The following is a 22,990-nucleotide window of genomic DNA, read 5'->3' as shown; positions in this document are numbered from 1 at the left end:
AGAAAAAAGTAAGTAGTTGAAACTGACCCAGATATTAGAATTAGACATTAAAGCAATGATTATAACTGTATTCCATATGTTCAAAAAGCTAGAGAACCCTAACTTCCTGCTCATGCTCAGCAAATGACTTTGCCTCCTATTTTAGAGAGACAGGGGTAGATATGAAATGATAAATTATTTAATTTATCATACCAAACTGCTGGGCATACCAACATCCACATCCATTACTTGGCCACATACCTTTTTTCCATACCTTCAGTTTTGCCCATCTCTAGCTGACCTCACATCCACTTTTAAACTCATTCATGCCTCTGCTATCTAAAAAAAAGTATTCACAACCTTCCTTTATCTCATACTCATTCTGGTTATCACCATATTTTTCTCTTTCCCTTTACAGGAAACTTCCTGAAATAATTTTAATTTCTTCACCTCTAATTTATTCTTCTTAAATATTTAAAAGTTATTTATATTAAGGTAATGTGTATATGTGCTCACTCAGTCGTGTCTGATTCCTTATGACCCTATGGAGGAGCCTGCCAAGCTCCTCTGTCCATGGGATTTTTCAGGCAAGAATACTGGAGTGGGTTGCCATTTTCTCCTCCAGGGAATCTTCCCAACTCAGGAATCAAACCCACATCTCCTGCATCTCTCACACTGGCAGGCTGATTCTTTACCACTGAGCCACTTGGGAAGCCCCAATTAAATAGTCAAATATAGCTAATAGTAATACTGCAAGAATTGGCAATCTCCTCTCATCTGCAATTTCTGCTCTCCAATAATAAGAATACTGAGTATTTATTTTGTACTGGGAATTATTTTTTAATTAATTATTTTTGGCTGCACTGGATCTTTGTTGCCACATACAGGCTTTCTCCAGTTGTGGTGAGCAGGGGCTACTCTCAATAGCGGTGGCTTCTCTTGTGGAAGCCCCCTAGTGGCTCAGACAATAGAGTCTGCCTGCAATGCAGGAGACCTGGGTTTGATCCCTGGGTCAGGAAGATCCCCTGGAGAAGGAAATGGCAACCCACTCCAGTATTCTTACCTGGAAAATCCCATGGACAGAGGAGCCTGGAGGGTTACAGTCCATGGGGTCGCAAAGAGTTGGACACGACTGAGAGACTAACGCTGCTCTTGTTGTGGGGCATGGGCTCTAGGGTGCTCAGTCTTCAGCAGTTGCCCTGAGGCATGTAGAATCTTCCTGGAACAGGGATTGAATCCATGTCCCCTCCATTGGCAGGCAGATTCTTCACCACTGGACCATCAGGAAAGTCCACATGCTGGGAATTATTCTAAACCTTTATAAATAAATATTAACTCATTTTACCCTCACAAAAACTTTATGAGATAGGCACTATTATTATTGCAAATAGGAGAATGAGAATGAGACTCAGAGAGGTTGTGTGACTCCCCAACGACCAACCAACTAGTTTAGGGTCAGAGGAAAGATTCAAACACAGGGAGTCTAGTGCTACGGTCTAGACTTAGGTAGGGCATGCATCTACGTATGTGGCCAAAAGTTTCTCTGCCCCTAAACCAACACCAACATAGAAAGCTCCAGGCCTGAGTAGGTAGCATAGAGCTATGGCATCGCTAGGGTGCATGGTTGGCTGTGTATTAGAAGAACTGGGAACATACTGTATAGCACAGGGAACTTTGCTCAATGTTATGTGGCAGCCTGGATGGGAGGGGAGTTTGGGGGAGAATGGATACATGTATATGTATGGCTGAGTCCCTTTGCTGTTCACCTGAAACTATCACAACACTGTTAACTGGCTATACTCCAATACAAAATAAAAAGTTTTTTAAAAATCACTTTAGAAAAAAACAGAATAAAACTGGAATTCTTCAACGTTTAAAAAAAAGAAGAAGAACTGGGAGGTGGCAGAGACAGAGAAAGGGGCGCCAGAAATCCACAGGGCTACCTACCACACTGAGGCTTAGTAAGTAGCCAGCTGGCAAAATCTTCAGGTGGCAGTGGCTACAAACATGCCTGAACTGAATTAAGTGACTTTAAGCTGCTCCCTTTTCCTAAGAGGAGGCATGTTGAAAGACCATAAGGAACTCACCTCTCAGCGATATTTTTTGCAGACTGGAGAAACCGTGCCTGGTCATTTTCTTTCAGGATATGCTCGGCTTGGTTGATGAGGACTGTTGACCGTTCAAGACACTGGCGGCAATTAGCAACCTGCTGTGCCAACTTTCTTAGTTTCATAACCTTAAAGAATTAGCAAAAGAGAAACAAAATAAACACATCCAGTGCTTAATTAAAGATGATAAAACAACATAAAGGAGATCTGCTACAGTGATTCTAAAAATAAGACCTATGAACATCCCATGGTCCCTGAACTAACCACTCGCCTTCTCCCCCACCCTCCATGTCTATTTTTCCAACTCCTCCCTGCATCCGCTTACTTACCCTGCAACACACTCAGTCATACACTCTAGGTTACCTACCTCCTCTTTTATTGATCATATTAATTATTTTGATTATAAAAGCAATGCATGGTCATTATAGAAAATTTAGAAAATAAAAAGTATAAAAAGAAACCCTACCACCTGGAGATCACCTCTGTTGACATTTTATTGTCAATATATTGTCATGTATATGCTTAATAAAAAACACCTCCTTTTTCATTATGAGTATCCACATTCATATGTATATATTTCTCTCTCTAGGCATTCATGCGTACCTGTGTGCTCACAGATCTGTGTTCTCAGAAACTTCAATATCTGTGTTAGTAAGGAACCACCCAGCATGGCACAAAGTAATGGTTATCACTCCAGGCTCTCAGAGCTTCTCACATGGTACACATAGCATGAGCTCATCATCACTATACTAACCAGCAGACCAACAAGCATAAAATCAGATAGCTGCATGAAGGCCCACACCTGACCTTCTTGATCATGATTCTTCAGTTCCCATGTTAAAAGCCTGAAAGTCTTCTCTCTCTCTATCCTTCATTCATCTTTTATATATATATATAATTGGTTGATGATTCTCGTCATTTCCATTCTAGCAATGCCTGTTATGTTCTTCCCTTCCATTTGTGCTGCCACTTTCCTGGGTTAGGCCTTCATCAACTTATACCAAGAATCATTCAATAAGCCTCATAACTTGCTTCCCTGACTTTAGTACCATCCTATTCTGATCTACCCTGCATACTTCTGCTATATTTATCAGTATTTTCCCATCATAAGAAACTGAACAGAATGGTTTCCTTATGCCTTTCAGATTAAACCCTAAGTCCTTACAATGCAACCATGATCTTTCCATAATTCTGGTCCACAGTTCTTTCTGTGTTGACTTAGACCATACATAGAGTAAAGCACCAAATCTGAAGTGTACAACTCAATGATATTTGCATATACATATACCCATGTAACTACCAACCAAGTCACAATATGAAATGTTTCCAACACTGCAAAACTGCCATCATCTTTTCTGAATTCAGAGCCATAGGCCAAAGATTGCTTATTCTTTGTCTCTCTCCCTAAATTCCCATATCTTCTTGTTTTCATGATCCAAGTTTAAACTGGAATCACTGGAATGAAACTTGGACTTTTGTAAAGTCAACTTGGCCTTGGTCTCACTGAAGTGCTCTGTTTTACCTTTGTCTCTTTGATTTTGACAGCAATCATTTGCTTCCTCTGCTGGATGATCTCTACCAATTCGTCACATTCTTCCATAAGTTTTGCCTCATGCATAGCGGTATTCACCTGCCAAGAAAGTCCAAAGTGTTACATAGTGATTTCTGTCCTTGTCCCCTGCAGGTTCTGAAAGGTTTGGACTTACAACTAAGCATGCACAACTTCTTCCATACCTCCCTCATAAGATCCACTCCTAGAAGAAGGGTAGATATGATGATATTAATGATGCAAGGGCATTGAAGCACCACAGACAGGAAGGTCTCTGGCCTCTGGTAGATCATGATGGTTAATGGAAGGCTGGGCAGAAGGACAGATGAGATGGGGGCATATTATTCCCACTGTGCAATTCCCTTTAATCTAGCACCCTGTCCTCCTGTTGTTCTTTTGGAAAGAGGGTACGAAGATTTAAGTATATCAGGGAAAGAGGATCCTCTCCATAGGTACAAGAATACTAAGGTTAACCTTGCAACAACATATTTCTACCATCCTAACAAAAATGTTTTCAGTTTTCCTTGTTCCTTTCTAATTTTAAAACATATGAATGTTTAGCTCTATCTTCATATTAAGTATATGATTGTATAGATGTATTTTCACACAATGTCATCATGTCTTAATAGATATCTCTTACTTTGGGTTGTCCAGTATCTGAATATCTTTCCTACTTGTGGATACTAACTACATCAAAATATCCTTACTGCAAAGTCAGGGTAGGAGGGTGAAAAAAACAGCCACCATTCTTCATCGTCTTCCCACGTACTGCCTTCTCCTTCTGCCCATCTCTACTACTATAGACATTAGATGATATGAAGTCCCTAGCTGGGCTAAAATGAGCACAGAGGATCTTTGAGCTGCCTAAATGTAAACGGAAAGAAAGGGGAATGAAACTTATGTCTTTTAAGCACTCAATGTATCAAGTACTTTATAGATAAATTATTTCATATAATTATCATAACCACTTTATAATATAGGAGCTATTTTTATTTCCATTTCACAAATGGGAAAACTGAGACTAAGAGAATTTCAGTGACTTGCTCGAGACTGCCCAGCTGGGACGTGGTGAGAACAGAATTCAAACAAGATGTGTCAAGGGAAACTCCTGGGCTGGCAAGGTGGGCAGATAAGGTTCAGTTTCATTTCAGCAGCAGTCACAGAGGGAAGCACAATCATTCCAAGAGTCTATTCAAGGATCATTCGAGTAGAGCTCTAAAAAGCTGAGACATAGACAATGGATTTCTTGAGCAGTAAAACCGAAGTCGTCAGATGTGCTTCATTAGCAAAGTAGGGCTGCATTTTCACCTGCTAGCCCTCTTTAGAGGGCTGCTTTATGTACTCCAAGCCCAGCAAGATACCTGTCACTAGGCCCCACTGTCTCCTCTCTCACCCTCTAAGGTCCCTACTGGTCAATTTTCTATTTCCTACTAAACTGAAATAAAATATGCATGCCGAATTTCAACCTTCTTTTGGTTTATTTTCACTTGCCAGAGGGGAAGTGCCATAGTGAGAGCTTCCATTTATTCTGAATGAATGGTCCCACTCTGGCCATCCTAATGTGTTTTCTCAGACTGCTCACCCCTTCCTAAATTGGATCTTCCTTTCCAAGGCAGATAATATCACCCTCTCAAAGAATTCCCACTCATGTGGGAATCAGAGATTCATCTAGTGCTCCCTGGATCTGTGCAGAGACTATTTGGAGACATAAGACAGTTCCTATTTATAGCTGTTGATGGTATAGTAAACAGTGGTGTGGTGCCTTATTTCTTATATTTCAGTCCTTGGAGTAACCTTGGAGTAACTCACTATATGCCAGGCACTGTCCTGAATAGTTTATATACTAGCTCTCTCAAACACCAAAACAACCCTATGGATCTTTTAATTAAAGTACCAGCAGAAGCTTTCTATGGTAGTGCTTCATCTCTTTAAAAGGATCTATTTAAATGGATGCCATATTATTTGAAAGTGAAAATGAAAGTCACTCAGTCATGTCCTGAAGTTTGGGGTTTCCCTGGTGACTCAGTTGGTAAAGAATCCACCTACAGTGCGGGAGACCTGGGTTTGATTCCTGGGTTGGGAAGATCCCCTGGAGAAGGGAACAGCTACCCACTCCAGTATTCTTGCCTGGAGAATTCCACAGACAGAGGAGCCTGGCAGGTTATAGTCCATGGGTTGCAAAGAGTTGGACACGACTGGGCGACTTTCACTTTCATATTATTTGGGACTATTTTGATTACTTTTAATAAAACCAATTCTAGCTTCACTTGAAAAAAAAAAAAACAACCCTATAAAGGAGGTACCATTAGCCCCATTTTACAGATAAGGAAACCTGAGCACAGAGAAACTGACTTGCTCAAGGCCCCAGCCCTAGTAAGTGGCAGAGATGGAATCTGAGCCCAGAGCATCCACCTCTGAGAGTTCACAACTTTAACTATCACACTAAACTGTCTCTCCAGTCTAGTGTAGCAGAATCCTGTCTTCAGCTCCTGACAATCGTTACCTCTTCTGTACTATCCATCTTTATTTTGTCATTGCATTCTCTTTAGCGTTTTCAGACTATGTTCCCCCAGAAGGCCATGTACATCCATGTCCTGTGCCTTTGCTCAAGACTATACTTTCACTTAGAAAGTGATTTCACTATTTATTTGTTGAACAAAGTTCTACTTATCGTCCCAAACCCAGGTCAAAGATTGTCACTTCTGAAACTTTTTCCCACCTGCTTGGATACAACTGATTCCCTATTTATATTCCCATAGCACTTTATATCGGCTTCCCTGGTGGCTCAGCAGTAAAGAATTGGCCTGCAATGCAGGAGAGGCAAGAGACGCAGGTTCAATCCCTGGGTCGGGAAAATCCCTTGGAGGAGGGCATGGCAACCCACTCCAGTATTCTGAATCCCCATGGACAGAGGAGTCTGGTGGGCTACAGTCCATAGGGCTGCAAAGAGACAGACACGATTGAAGCGGCTGAGCATGCACGCACAACACTTTATATATAATTCTATCATATCATTTACTACCTTATAGGAATTTATTAATTTGACTTCCCTGAGCAAACATGAGCTCTGGAGGCCAGGGACTGTGTATTATTTGACTATATCTCCAGCATAGCAACTGGCATATGGTTGGTGTTCAGTAAATATTTGTTGCATTGAATTGAATGGAGAGCAGTATCTTACTGCTTGTCAGACATGTTCACTTAATTACTCAAGTTATTGTAACTCAATATGTCTAAAAACAAACTCACCATCTTCCCTCTAAATCCAGCTTCCATCTCTGATTTCCTCTTTCAAGTTAATGCTATCATTATTGTACTTGTTCCGGTTCAGTTACCTAGTTCTTCCTCATTCCCACATAAAATCACAGCAGTCCCAAAGTCCTCCCCTCCCTTCTTTTCAGTCTCACTAAAATCCTTCTGGTAATACAATGAGGCTCTGAGCCAAGGAAACAATAAATTGAAGCCCTCATCAACTTTTTTTGAATATTATTATAAAAGCCTCATTAATTCATCTCCCTACCTGCAGAATCTTTACTTTGCTATCTTTCATAATCCATCCTATCCCCTGAAATCAGGAAAAATCATCACCATCTTTATCATCAACCGTCAATCATCTCTTGTGTGCAATGCACTATGCTCAGGACCTGCCCTCAATAAATGTACATTCCAAAAGGGTGATAAGGGCTTCATTTTTTTGGCTCCTTGGCCAATTTTATGGGAAAAAACCACCTAAACATAAAACATATCAAGGTAATATAAGTGAAATGTCAATGAGTGATGTAGGCTATAATGTACAGAAATTGAAGGGAAAGATCAGTCTCAGTGGGGAATTGAAAAAAGATACCTGAATGAAGCAGGACTTGAAAATGGATAGGACTCAGATTTAAAAAGTGAGAATGGGGAAATTTTGAGCCAAGATAATGAGATTGAACCTTACTTTAGTGAGATTGAACCTTATCAAAAAATATAGTATAGTATCTTTGAAATTTTTGCGGGGGAAGAAAGAGGGTAAGATGGTGGGAGAATAACTATAATAAAATTTCTTAAGAAAATTAATTAGGGTTAATTTAATTGGGGGTAATAGCAAGCATGGGCTTCCCAGGTAGAGCAGTGGTAAAGAATCTATCTGCCAATGCAGGAGATGCAAGAGACACGGGTTCAATTCCTGGGTCAGGAAGATTCCCTGGAGTAGGAAATGGCAACCCACTCCAGTATTCTTGCCTAGAAAATTCCATGGACAGAGAAGCCTGGTGGGTTACAGTCCATGGGGTCGCAAAGAGTTGGACACAACTGAGTACACACACACACACACACACACACACACACACACACACAGCAGCAGCAGCAAGCATGGGGACAATTTAGGAGGCTACTGTGATATGAACAGGGCCTAGTCAAGGAGGGTAACAGGAATTGAAAGGAAAGGTCAAACACGAGAAGCATCCCTTTGCTTAATAATCTTCAATTAGACAACAAGCTCCTTGAGGAAAGTTTTTATGCCATTTTGTTTTTCCTGCTGCAATAGGCACAACGCCTAAACACAACAAACACTTAAGAAACATTTACTGATGGATTTAGCAAAGTGAAAAATCAAAATAGGAATGAAAAACATTTAAAAATATTCTACAGTAAATGCATTTTTTAGAGAAAATGCAGGTTGAAATGAGGGAGTTTGAGTGTGGTTTGGACAGTTACATCAGGCAAGATGAAACAGCTAGATGCAACTAGTAGAGCAGACAGTTGACTGAAGAGGCAAAAATCCCAAACTAAAGGTAAAGCAGTGACATTAAAATTTTTCCATGTCAAGAAGCAGCCCAAAAGAGCAGAGTCCTTAAGTGTTTTTGGAACAGGAAATACTCCAGGGAAAATCTGTCTTCATGGTGTAAATAAAACATCTCAAATTGTTTGGAAGGCACTTGAAACCCCTGGTATTTTCCTTGTCTGCAGTTTTCTTTGAAAATACAGTGAGGTATTCCACTTGCTTACTAACCCTCAGATGAAAACAACAGGGGTTACTTTTTTCCAACTGGGGTTACCTTGATAAGCATTCTTGGTTGGTTGATTGGTTGGTTGATTGGTTGGTTGATTCATTGGTCAGTTGGTTGGTGGTTTGTGGAAAACTCCAGATCTTTACTTGAACTTTGTTCTTTGGTTTAGTGTGTTTGACTAAATGGCTTTATGTGTGTGGAAAAATCTATGCCCCCTGAAAATCCAATGAGGGGTATATTGTCACCCTGCTTATTTAACTTATATGCAGAGTATATCATGAGAAACGCTGGGCTGGATGAAGCATAAGCTGGAATCAAGACTGCAGGGAGAAATATCAATAACCTCAAATATCCAGATGACACCACCCTTATAGCAGAAAATGAAGAAGAACTAAATAGCCTCTTGATGAAAGTGAAAGAGAAGAGTGAAGAAAGTTGGTTTAAAGCTCAACATTCAGAAAACTAAGATCATGGCATCTGGTTCCATCACTTTATGGCAAATAGATGGGGAAACAGTGGCTGACTTTATTTTTGGGGGCTCCAAAATCACTGCAGATGGTGATTGCAGCCATGAAATTAAAAGACACTTACTCCTTGGAAGGAAAGTTATGACCAACCTAGACAGCATATTAAAAAGCAGAGATGTTACTTTGCCAACAAAGGTCCGTCTAGTCAAGGCTATGGTTTTTCCAGTAGTCATGTATGGATGTGAGAGTTGGACTATAAAGAAAGCTGAGCGCCAAAGAATTGATGCTTTTGAACTGTGGTATTGGAGAAGACTCTTGAAAGTCCTTTGGACTGCAAGGAGATCCAACCAGTCCATCCTAAAGATCAGTCCTGGGTGTTCATTGGAAGGACTGATGTTGAAGCTGAAACTCTAATACTTTGGCCACCTGATGCGAAGAGCTGACTCATTTGAAAAGACCCTGATAGCTGGAAAAGATTGAGGGCAGGAGGAGAAGGGGATGACAGAGGATGAGATGGTTGGATGGTATCACCGACTCAATGGACATGGGTTTGGGTGGACTCCGGGAGTTGGTGATGGACAGGGAGGCCTGGAGTGCTGCGGTTCATGGGGTCGCAGAGTCAGACACGACTGAGCAACTGAACTGAACTGAACTGAACTGGGATTTACAAGGAAATCAATATGTAGGGGTTCACAAAAGCCACAAGTTACCAAGGTTTAAGAGGATGCAAAAAGTTATTTTGGTTAATTGTTTCTGTTACCTATTGAAATGTAAATGGGCTAAACTTTTTACCCCTCCCTTCTTTTACAGAGCTTGTTTGAGAGTTTTTTGGGAGAACTCCCACACACTCATTCTTTTGGTCCTTTATCCCTTGGTTTAAAGTTCATCAGCATTCCCTCCAACTCACCCCCAGAAGAAACTTCTCCACTTACACCCTCTCCCTAGCTTAGTCACATCCATCAGTCCTGCAGAGCACCACAATGCAGTTCAGGAGGAACTGAGAATTTATGTTCAGGTAGAATAATATGTATGAAGTAGTGGATGAGCCCTCTACCTGCAATGAGCATTTGCAAACTCAAATGCAATTTATTTACATGGTAATAGAACTCCTTGTTGATATCTCCATCTCACTGTACTCTGCTCTAAAAGGTCAATGCCAGCCTCCTTTATTTTCTGAAATCTTCTGCCCAAATAGGTCTTCCCCTTCTACCTCAAAGATATTGAAATGCCAGCATTAAAGATCACTTGGGGGACTTCCCTGGTGGTCCAGTGGTTAAGAATCCACCTTCCAATGCAGAGGACACGGGTTCAATCCCTACCTGGGGAACTGAGATCCCACATGTTGTGGGGCAATTAGGCCCACACACCACAACTAGAGAGAAGCCACAACTAGAGAAGCCCGCTTGCCACAGTTAAGATCCCGTGTGCCCCAACTAAGACCCAACACAGTCAAATAAATAAATATTTAAAAAATCATTTGGGGAAGTTTTCATTTCAGCACTTACTGAGTGCCTGGGCTTCCCTGGTGGCTCAGATGGTAAAGAATCTTTCTGCAATGCAGGAGACCTGGTTCGATCCCTGGGTTGGGAAGATGCCCTGGAGAAGGGAATGGCTACCCACTCCAGTATTCTTGCCTGGAGAATTCCATGGACAGAGGAGCCTGGTGGGCTACAGTCTATGGGGTCACAAAGAGTCAGACACGACTGAGTGACTAACACTTTCACTTTCCACTTTTATTGAGTGCCTACATCACACACATGGCACTAGGTGGGTTTCTGAGTGAGACCAAAATGATGAAAAAGACTCAGCTTCTGGCCTTTAAGGCACTTATAGTCTAGTGCAAAATACGACTGTGAATTCAATTAATTACAATTTAATAAATAGCAGAAGAAGAAATATAATAGGATACAAACAAAGCTCTAGGAGAGCATAGAGAAAGGAAAGTAATTTGGCCTGTGGAAAAGGACAGTCAGGAGATTAGGGAAGGTTTCATGTAGCTGAGCTGGTTTTGAAGGACAAAAATTAGGCAGGCAGAAATTAGGTTTAAGGCAAGAGAACTGCAGCCAGAGAGAATAATATGAATAGCATAAGCAAAAACAGAGGCAGGAAAGCAGAGAACGTGTTTGGGTAAAGCAGATCAGCCTGACAGATGCAAGGGAGGGAAATAAGGCTAGAAATGAAGACTGCAGATGTATTCCAGAAAGCTGCACTGTCATTTGGAGTCTCTGAACATAGCTGGATAAAATGTCAGGATCTTAATGCCATGTTGTTGTTGTTTAGTCACTCAGTCGTGTCCGAGTCTTTGCGACTCTATGGACTGTAGCCCATGAGGAATGCTCTGTCCATGGAATTCTCCAGGCAAGAATACTGGAGTGGGTTGCCATTTCCTTCTCCAGGGGATCTTTCCAACCCAGGGATTGAACCCACGTCTCCTGCATTGGCAGGTAGATTCTTTACTGCTGAGCCACCAGGGAAGCTTGTGTTTAGGCATACATGTTCACATTTCTGGGGTTCACACAAGGGTGAGATCTAGAGAGTTTTATATCTTCAGAGGGGGTTATAAGAAAGCGCTATGCTTCACAAAAGAAGCAGTAGAGTGGAAAGAACACTGGATGGGGAGTCAGAAGACCCTGTCATTGATCAGTAATATGATGTTGGGTAAGCCCTTCTCTCTAGGCCTCATATTTCCATCTTTAAAGTGAGGGGCTAGGAACTGATGATTTCTTTAGTCTTTTGAAGATCCAACAATTCTGTGGTTCTGAAGAGACAGAAAGGAGGTTTTTGCTTCATTTCATGTAGGATTTATAGCTCTATATATAGAATCCCATATATATATATGGGATATAATAATAATATAATTATATTATATATAATATATATATATATATAATATAATAATAATCTAGGCAAGCCTAGATTATACCTCTCCCACTTCTTGCATGTTCTAAACAGCTGCCTTATGTGGAAAGAGAATATATGGCAGAAAGTAACTAACCCTAAGGCTACCAAGGCTTGGAGGTTTGATCCCTGGGGAGAAAGGATTCTAAAACCAACACAGACATGCAACATGGCACCGGTTCATTCCTAAGGCATGCATATGGAACAAATTGCCCTCTCTCTCTCTCTGTTGCCAAGATTTTTGTTAGTTACTTAGGCTAAAATAAACATGGACTACATGTGTCGATACATGTGTATACACTGTATAAATGTGACATTACATGCATTTTTATACAATATTTTTTCAAAATCAGGAACGAATTACCCAAAATGTTTGTAACAGTTAACGCTATGGAATGTGATTATCTTAAGAGGCAACTGAGAGGAAAAGAAGTATGTGAGCACGTGCTCTCTCTCTATCACACACACACACACACACATCCTGGTTAAATCATGGACAAGAGACAGCCTGCTGGAGTGCAAATCCTGGCTGTGTCATTTACTCATTATATGTATGACCTTGGGCAAATTATATAACCTCTATTTCTCAGTTTCTTTTGTAAAATAGCAATGATAATAATCGTGCCAACTTAATAGGGTAAGTGGGAGAAGTGAATGAGTTAAAATATATGGAGCAATGAGAACAGTACCTAGCACATCATAAGCACCCACAGCCTGACAGGAAACATGTCTTCAGTTGATGTCCATGTCTGTCAGAAGGCCTTCCACATCCTGGTTCCCTGAGTCCAATATACTAGGATTCTTATACTTCTAGATGCCCTGGCTGCCACCTCCCCATCCACACTACTTTTCTAGCTTCAACACCCCATCCCCCACCTACCTTTATCCACAACCCCTCACTCACACCTCTGCCAAAAAGTTTAAACTTAGGCACTAAAGGCAGTAGGTTGCTTAACTCTACTTCAGGAATTATTTTTTTGTCTCCTAAGCTACAGCTACTCCAGTACAGGGGACTCAAAATCCTATTAATAGTTTTACATGTCTCCCAGTCCTGAAGGCAGTGACCCCCCTGCCTTCAAGTGAACAGATAAAATCCAATAAAAAGCCCTGCTTTATTTAATTATTTTTATGTAAAGCTGATGGAATCATCTTTGAAATGCTGCCCTGTTTTGCTTTAGAAAACAAAAAAACAAGGTAGTCTCATCTTCTTTTTCCTTTTATACATTTGAACCTTCCTGATACAAAGGACTGTGGAGGTGGTGTGTGTGATGCAGTGCTTTAAAAAAGCAGTCCCCAACCTTTTTGGCACCAGGGACTGGTTTTGTGGAAGACAATTTTTCCAAGGATGGGGGTGGGGGGGGATGGTTTCAGGATGATTCAAGCCCATTACATTTATTGTGCACTTTATTTCTATTATTATTACATCAGCTTCACCTCAGATCATCAGGCATTAGATCCAGGAGGCTGGGGACCCCTGCTTTAAAGTGTGATCTGGATTAACACCTTAGCTTAGATGCTGCCACAGTAGGTGTAACATGTGCATCATAAGCATCATGGTTTCTTAATTTTTCCGGCTTTATTGAGATATGATTGACATACAACATTGTGTAAATTTAAGGTGTACAATATGATGGTTTGATATGCTAACATATCATGATAGAATTATCACAATAAGGTTAGTTAACATGTACTTTACCTCACATTGTTACATGTATGTGTGTATCTCTGTGTGTGTGTGTCTGTGAGAACATCTAAGATGCACTCTGTTAGCAACTTTCAAGTATACATACAGTCTTGTTAAGTATAATCAAAAAATCTTAAAAAAAAACCAAACTCATATAAAGAGACCATTGCCTTTTCTTGACTGTATTGTTATGACAGTAATAAATTCTTTGCTGCTCAGCAAGGTGAGAGGTTTTCATAACAATTTCTTGATAATCAGATGTCCAATTTACTTCTCTTTCTCATCTCCTTTGCACAAAAAGTGGCTGCATATTAAACAAAGCCCTCAGCCTCTTTTCTTTGACATTTTGGAGTCTAAGAAGGTGAGGAAGTGGTCACCTGGGTGATCCTGGGCTAGAATGAGAAGTGAGAAATTTGTTGTATCCTTTCACTTCTTTGAGTACCCTGCCTGCTTTTTCTCTTCACCTTGTTCTCAACTAAGGTGTTAATCAATGATAGTTAAAGGTGTTAGTATGACATTAAGGGCTTCCTTGGTGGCTCAGCGGTAAAGAATCTGCCTGCAGTGGGGGAGACCTGGGTTCTGATCCCTGTGGGGAAGATCCCCTGGAGAAGGAAATGGCAACCCACTCCAGTATTCTTGCCTGGGAAATCCCATGGACAGAGGAGCCTGGCAGGCTACAGTCCATGGGGTTGCAAAAGAGTCAGACATGACTTAGCAACTAAACAACAACATGTCTAAACACACAAAAATCTTGCATGAATGTTTATAACAGATGTAACTGTAGTAGCAAAAAATGATCAAAATGCTCTTCTTTGGGCACATGGGTAAACAAACTGTGGAATATCAACAATAAAAATTTTTCACTATTGATATACACAACTTGAGTGTGTCTCAGAGGCATTATGATGAGTGACTTAAGCAAATCATAATATGTTGCATACTGTATAATTTTGTTCATATAACATTCTACAAATTACAAAATTATAGTGATGAAGAACAGATCAGTGATTGCTGGGGGGTAATCAGTGATTGCTACAAAGAGGTAGCACAAATGAGGTTTTGGGAGTGATGGAATTATATTGTTCTAACCAAGGTGGTGATTGGGCTTCCCAGGTGGCACAGTGGTAAAGAATCCACCTGCCAATGTAGGAGACATGGGTTCAATCCCTGGGTTGGGAAGATCCCCTGGAGAAGGAAATGGCAACCCACTCCAGTATTCTTGCCTGGGAAATCTCATGGAGCCTGGTGGGCTACAGTCCATGGGGTTGCAAAAGAGTTGGACATGACTGAGTGACTAAACAACAACAATGGTGGTGATTACATAAATCTTTACATGTGATAAAATTCACAGAAATACAGATACTCCCTTGGGCCCCAAAAGGTTGAGTATATGTAAAAACTGGTGAAATTTGAATGAGGTCTGTAGTTTGCTAAGTAGAATATTGTACCAACGACAATTTCCTAATTACAATAGTTAATGCGGTTATGAAAGGTGCTAACACTGAGGAAGAGTAGATGAATGTTACGTTGGAACTCTATTATTTTAGCAATTCTATATGCTAGTAAGGTTATGTTCAAAATCCTTCAAGCTAGACTTCAGCAATACATGAACCGAGAACTTCCAAATGTACAAGCTGGGTTTAAAAAAGGCAGAGGAACCAGAGATCAAATTGCCAACATTCATTGGATCATAGAGAAAGCAAGGGAATTCCAGAAAAACATGTACTTCTGCTTCATTGACTATGCTAAAGCCTTTGACTGTGTGGATCACAACAAACTGGAAAATTCTTAAAGAGATGGGAATACCAGAACTTACCTGTCTCCTGAGAAACCTGTTGCGGGTCAAGACAAGAGTTAGAACTGGATGTGAAATAACTGACTGGTTCAAAATTGGGAAAGAAATATGACAAGGCTGTATATTGTCACCTTGCTTATTTAACTTATATGCAGAGTACATCATGCAAAATACTGGGTTGGATGAAGCACAAGCTGGAATCAAGATTGCCAGGAGAAATATCAACAACCTCAGATATGCAGATGATACCACCCTTATGGCAGAAAGTGAAAAGGAATTAAAGAGCCTCTTTATGAGGATGAAGGGCTTCCTTGGTGGCTTAGCTGGTAAAGAATCCGCCTGTAATGTGGGAGACCTGGGTTCAGTCCCTGGGTTGGGAAGATCCCCTGGAGAAGGGAAAGGCTACTCACTCCAGTATTCTGGCCTGGAGAATTCCATGGACTGTATAGTCCATGGGGTTGCAAAGAGTTGGACATGACTAAGTGACTTTCACTTTCACTTCATGAGGGTGAAAGAGATCATGGCATTTGCTTTCATCACTTCATGGCAAATAGAAGGGGGAAAGTGGAAGCATTGGCAGATTTTATTCTCTTGGGATCTAAAATCATTGCAGACAGTGACTACAGCATTAAATTAAAAGATGCTTGCTCCTTGGAAGAAAAGCTATGACAAGCCTAGACAGCATATTGAAAATGGAGACATCTCTTTGCCAACAAAGGTTCATCTAGTCAGAGCTATGGTTTTTCCAGTAGTCATGTATAAATGTGACAGTTGAACCATACTTTGGCTGAGCACCAAAGAACCGATGCTTTCAAACTGCAGTGCTGGAGGAGACTCTTTTTTGTGTGTTTGTGTGTATGTGTATATTTTGAGAGTCCCTTGGACAGCAAGGAGATCAAAGCAGTTCCTCCTAAAGGAAATCAACCCTGAATATTCATTGGAAGGACTGATGCTGAAAGCTGAAGCTCCAATACTTTGGCCACCTGATGCGAAGAGCTGACTCATTGGAAAAGACTCTGATGCTGGGAAAGATTGAAGGCAAAAGGAGAAGAGGGTGGCAGAGGATGAGATGGTTAGATAGCATCACCAACTCAATGGACATGAATTTGAGCAAACTCTGGGAGATAGTGAAGGACAGGGAAGCCTGGCATGCTGCAATCTATAGGGTCACAAAGAGTCGGACACGATTTAATGACTGAGCAACAACAACAAATATGAGCTTAAACTTATTTCAACATTTAAAAGAAAAAAAGAAAGAAAGTTCTAGAAGTCCCACAATGTTTTAGGCAGGTCTCATGAACCAATATTTATGTATTTTTCTGAAATTATAGCTAATATGTCTTTAGGACTTTGCTTAAATGGCATCTCCTCTCATACTCCACTTTGCACCCTAGGTTTATTTTTACCCATAACACACATAACCCCTAGTAAAAATATGCTTGTTTATCATGTATCTCTCCCAATTGGAATGAAAGCTTCTTAAAGTATCTGTTTTGTTCACTGCTGTACCCTCAACACCTAGAATAGTGCCTGGCACATTGCAGGTACTCAACAAATATCTGTTGAATTAATGAATGAATGTGAGTATGCTGGCCCTGAAATAAAGGTAAATTGCAAAATTATACACAAGGTTACATTTCTTCATTACATGAGATAAATTTCCCTTACATTTTCTTTTCACAAAATTACTCAAAATGACAATCATGTTCTGTCATTTATGTATTGTTTGCTGATTATGAAAGATCTGGAAAAACTTGGAACAACCACCTAGGTGCTAGGTAATCACATATTCTGAAATAGTTTTCCACCCAATGTTAAAAGAGGAAAAGTTACCTCTCTTGGGTAATCAGCTATGTTTTACTCACCCTTATGTGTGAGGGCTTCCCTGATAGCTCAGTTGGTAAAGGATCTGCCTGCAATGCAGGAGACCCTGGTTTGATTCCTGGGTCGGGAAGATCCCCTGGAGAAGGGATAGGCTACCCACTCCAGTATTCTTGGACTTCCCTGGTGGCTCAGCTGGTAAAGAATCCACCTGCAATGTGGGAGACCTGGGTTCAATCCCTGGGTTGGAAAGATCCCCTGGAGAAGGGAAAGGCTACCCACTCCAGTATTTTGGCCTGGAGAATTCCATGGACTGTATAGACCATGGGGTCACAAAGAGTCAGACACGACTGATCAGCTTTCACTTTCACTTTCATGATGTGTGAAAGATTACACTTAAAACAGCAAGCCACCAGAGGGTACTGTTTATTCAATTATCCTTTCTCAATATCTATTGCATACCAAGCCATGTGCTGGGTATAAAAAAGTAGAGAGCACACAGTATGCATTCTCAGAGTTTACAGTCTAGTGGAGAGACAGATCAATACATAGAAGTGCTATGACAGAAGTATGCATAGGGTGCTTCAGGTACACAGGGGAAGGAAAGAGAGAGTACAGAGCATGCATGATGGGTTCCTGGAGGAGGGGATGCCTGAGCTAAGTCTTAAGAGACAAGCAGCAGTCAGCCAGGAGAAGAGGGGAGGAGTGGAAGTTCTATGAGGGCAGGCTCATGTTCACACTGTATTTCCAATGCCTAGTCCAAGGCAGAAATATGCCTAAATATCTGTGGAATGAATGAAAAAAGTATAAAGTGCAGGTAGTAAAGAGCACATGCTAGAGATAGGTAGGGTCCAGACTATGATGGGTCTTATAAACCTTTATCTTAATCATGATGGGGAACCACTGAATTATTTGTGGTAGGGGAATGATATGTGGGTTTTGCATTTTTTAAAGTTCATTCCCACAACAATGTGGAAAGTGGATTAGAGAAGGAGACAGCATGACTCAGATAGATCAGTTAGGAACTGTGGTTTCCAAAATGAATATGTCATGGCCACTGCCTTTAAGAAGCTTATAGTCCACAGAAGGAAATGAGATGGAATCTGGTCATTCTAATACAGCCAAGTAGGCAGTGTACCAGAGGTGATACACTGGCTGCTCTACCCAAAGTCTTGCAGCTGGTGGGTGGCAGAGCCAGTAACAGAAACCAGGTTTCCTGATTCTGAGTCTAGGGCTTTTCCCCAAGCTCTCCTTTTAACTGCCTTTCACAACCACAGAATTATGTAAGGGAAATAGAGCAGGGCGAGCCAGTGAAAAATTATGCTTTTTTTAGCCTCAGACTAGACTGTGGGGAGGATTTAGCCCTTTTTTAAACTCAAGTCTGACATTAGCATCCCTCCCCAAGACCTTTGTCTCTGGGTGATGGCTGCAGTATCCTGGTACTTCTTATATACATATGGAGCAAGAGAGCCCAGGAAATTCACATTCTGACAGTTAAAGTCAGGGAAACTGCCATTCTGAGAAAGAAGTCATTCTTTATGAGGCAGGGGACTTCAGATGACAAAAGGAAAAAAAAAAACTGGTTCCATGTTCAGAAAAGGAAGATGGTCACTAGAAAGAACAAGTGGAAGAGTGAAAATGACTGCTACATGCGTGCTTAGTCGTGTCTGACTCTCTGAAACATAATAGACTGTAGCCAGCCAGGCTCCTCTGTCCATGGCAAGAATACTGGAGTGGGTTGCCATTTCCTTCTCCAGGGGATCTTCCCAACCCAGGGATTGAACCCATGTCTCCTGCATTGGCAGGCAGATTCTTTACCACTGAGCCACCTGGGAAGTCCTAAAAATAGCTGAAGGAGGGCCTATATTGTTTCTAAGCTGTGGAGGGTGGAGGAATTGGGGGTTAGGGAAAGAAGATGGAGAAGCACCAGGAAAGAGCCTCAGGACAAGGACCTGAAGAATTCTGTGTAAGACCATCAGTGAAAAAGGAGACCCCAGAAAAATGTCCAATTCCATGAGCAGGTAACAAACATGCCTGGACAACGTATTTTCAGGAGTCCCAACTACCTAATGAGCCAGGACAGGGACCACAGCTAAGGGGTTTCTATATGGGAAAGTCCAAGGAAATAAAGAGGTCCTGAGGAGAGCCCTTGGCCAGGCTATCTTGGTGGGGATGGGGTTGGGGATGGACAGAGACAGAGTGAATGAGAGCATGAACATACACACGCATCCATGTGAACACTCTGTGGGAAGGATTCCTGGGTATCCTGGGGTAAGGATTTATCTTTACTGAACCAAAAATCAAATCGAAAATAGTTAAAAGAATGGACTTTGAAGTTAGACAGCCTCAGGTTAGCCTCCCAGCTCTGCTGCTTACCAATGGCCTGTCTGGTCTTGGGCAAGCAGCCTAAGTTTCCTCTTTTGCAAATGAGGATGAGACTAGCATCCAGCCTTGTAAGGGTTTGTACACGTTTATTAGATTAAACAACAGAAATAAAGCACCTAATGCATTTTCTGATATATAATAGGTAGTCAGATAGTTATTTTTTCTTTTGTTTTGTTTTTCCTACTGCTGCTCTGATGATGATGATGACTGTAACTACTCTTGCTAAAACCACTGTATCTTCTGGGGTTGTCTGCAGAACAAATGAACAAGCACTCTTTTATCATCTGGTTTATTTTTATTCAGTTTCTGCATCTGTTTTTCTTTCTAAAACATCCTGGGTCATGACCACTTTTCTCTGAGAGTACCATATCCCTTTTCTTATACTTCTTCCCACACCTAAGCATCTAGATCTCATGCCCAAAGGTAGTTACCTCTATACTGTGGGACAGGGTTTGTCTTGCCTCTGAAGATAAGATGGTCTCTCTTCCTACCAGGAGACAGACCATCACCTTCTCCCTCCATTTAGAGTAGAAGGCTGGTGCCAAAACAGAGATTAAGTGCTGATTTCTGACAAAGCACTGATTATATTTCACATGTTTGGCTGGGAAGGAATGTGGCTGGCTCAAGCATGTTATTCTCTGCTTTTCTGCTCTGGGCTCTCCCCATAATTATCACAATTCCCCAGGCTCAGAGACCAAAAGATATTAGGCTGAATCTCAAAGAAATAGGTGTGTAAGCAAGAAAGCTAACACATTCCCTTACTTACAAAAATATAATAGCATAATTACATTCTGTTTCAGTTTCCTCTGCAATGGTCCCTAATGGAGAGGACCCCATTTGTCCTGTACTCTAAGCTCCAAGCAGCTTAAAGCACTATACCTTGGAGGCTCATTAAAATACTTGTTAATGCATTGATGAATATGCACCTTCCCACATAGAATCCCTGCTCTGTAGTTCAGGGATTCACTGGTTAGCCTGCCTGTGGTATTGATGAGGAAAGATGAGAGGCAGTTGTCAAACATATGAACAGAAAGTATGGTATTATGCAAGTATTACTGGAATCAGCAATGACCCTAGGTTATATCTAGGACTCTGTCCTGATGGGCATTGCCTTACGGTGAAAAGTGTTGAGGCCCACATATATGTGAGTGTTTGCACGTGTGTTGCTGTGTATATAATGCCTGAAATTCATAATTTCTTTCCACCTTCACTAGGACAAAGAGGGTAGGTCTGTGTCTCCCAATCTCACACTTGCTCAGACAAAATGATACCTTTTGGGAGCTTATTTTCACTTATATGTCTGCCCTTGATCTTGACCTTAAGCTGATTCGTGCTCGTGTGTGTGCTAAGTGGCTTCAGTCTTGTCTGATTCTTTGTGACCCTACGGACTGTAGCCTGCCAGGCTCCTCTGTCCATGGGATTCTCAGGCAAGAATACTGGAGTGGGTTGTCATGCCCTCCTCCAGGGGATCTTCCCAACCCAGGGATCGAACCTGCATCTCCTGCGGCTCCTGCATTGCAGGCAGATTCTTTACCACTGAGCCACCAGGGAAGCCCTAACCTGATTCACCTATACATAAACAGTGGTGGTATAGTGGGGCATAGAATATGATTTACTTTGGGTCTTTACTTTCTTCCTAGGGCCCAGGGTTCAGTTTCTTACTTTGGGAAGTTCAGTAGCTCCTAGAGAAAACACAAAGCAAAGGAGAAGGCATCTTAACTTGCTGGGAAATTCCAAAGAGCTGATCATCTTAACACAACGTGACTCTAATCAAGGAAATCATTGATTACAGTTGTTTAGTTATAGTTGTGTAGTGGTTATGGTTTAGACTAGAGAGTGCTTTCAGATATATTTGATGTCTGCATTTGATCTTCACAACCTTATGAGATTGCTAGGACAGGCATTACTGTCTGTATTTATGTATGAGAAAACAGATTCAGAAGGTAAAATGAGTTATCAAAGTCATATAAACTATAGAGTGGTGGAGTTACAACCCAAATTAGGTTTTCTAATTTCAAAGCGAGGGCTCCTTCAGATTCCCCATGATTCATTCTAACCATCAAAGTAATCCTGCTCTTTGATCACTCTCTTTGTAGCTATAACTATTTTGGGGGGAGAAAAAGCGCTCTTCTTTTTTTCCTTTTTGAGGATTTTCATGTGCTAAGTTGCCATTTCTTCTCAGCACTTTTTTTCTCCCAGGAGGCAACAAAGTAGACTGGGAAAAGCTCTGGATTTGAAGTCAAGCAGGTCTTATCTAGCTTTAATACCTGTAAGCTGAGTGACCTCAGACAAGTTACTTAACATCTCTGAGCCCATCTTTCTGCCAAGTAAAACAGAAGCACTGCCACATATCTTGCAGATTGTTCTAAAAACCAAATGAGAAAAATAGAGATAACAGCCTTAGCACAGAACCCGGAACCTAATAGGAGTTAAATAAATATCGATGACATAGAGGGTTGGGATGCAAAGATGGGAGGGAGGCTCAAGAGTGAGGGAATATGTGTTAATTATGGCTGATTTGCATTGTTATATGGCAGAAACCAACACAACATTGTAAAGCAATTTTCCTCCAAATAAAAAATAAATTAAAAAATATTGATGGTCTTTCCCACTCCTCTCACACCCCTACTTTCTACTCTAGACTGGAAATATGCAGTACTTCTTTCCCAGAAAGCAAAAATTCAGTGTTTGATATATGTCTATACTTATTCATCTTACTGTAAAAATAGGATGACTTGCACTTCAACTCTTGATGGTTTATCATTTTCAACTGATGTTTCTGTAATCTTTGTTGGTTAATGGAGATAGTTTTAGAATTTAAAACATGTAGGTGTGTATATGTGCATATAAGAATGTGTTTCCAAATCATTTAAAGGCTTCAATTATTACTCAGGAGTTCCTTCCATTCTCTCCTTCTTAATCTCATCTAGAACCTAAAGGGCTGGGTTGGCCTTATTTGAATAATGAGCTAACTTATTCAGTGACACTGGTATGAACATATTGTAGAAATTCAGCTCTAAGATCTCTTACGAGTTCAAATCTCACATCTCCAGTACCAGATTCCAAATGAATTTTCTAAGGAAGGATACATTTACATATGGCCAATTCCTGTGGGCTGCCTTTAGACAGTAATGTGGTTTATTTCTTGCACCTGGATCTTTCCCTGTTCTCACATTCACCTCACTGAGGAGCTTCAAACAATGTGACCCAAAAAAAGGAGGGTAAATTGGGCATGGGAGAAAACTGGGCTAGTCCTGAAAGTGGGGATATAGGACTTTGTGACAAAAATGGATTTGGCAGACAAAAAGGAAGCTAG

At 41.0% G+C, this 22,990-nt stretch overlaps 1 protein-coding gene across 6 annotated transcripts in view; it reads right to left on the bottom strand.

Moving 5' to 3' along the window:
- The window catches only part of MID2 (midline 2), a 115,204-nt gene that overhangs the window by 29,858 nt on the left and 62,356 nt on the right, over positions 1-22,990 (bottom strand). For all 6 annotated transcript variants that reach the window (XM_020902201.2, XM_020902203.2, XM_070462214.1 and 3 more), the window contains exons 4-5: positions 3,610-3,717; positions 2,067-2,215 (exon numbers count right to left, since the gene is read on the bottom strand). In XM_020902201.2, the coding sequence (XP_020757860.1) occupies positions 2,067-2,215; positions 3,610-3,717 (257 nt within the window). The remainder of the gene's footprint in view (positions 1-2,066; positions 2,216-3,609; positions 3,718-22,990) is intronic.

The sequence above is a fragment of the Odocoileus virginianus genome, unplaced genomic scaffold (assembly GCF_023699985.2).
Source record: "Odocoileus virginianus isolate 20LAN1187 ecotype Illinois unplaced genomic scaffold, Ovbor_1.2 Unplaced_Scaffold_1, whole genome shotgun sequence".
NCBI classification, from domain to species: Eukaryota; Metazoa; Chordata; class Mammalia; order Artiodactyla; family Cervidae; genus Odocoileus; species Odocoileus virginianus.
Note: the sequence above shows the minus strand (reverse complement) of the source record. Positions and strands in the feature narration are given on the sequence as shown.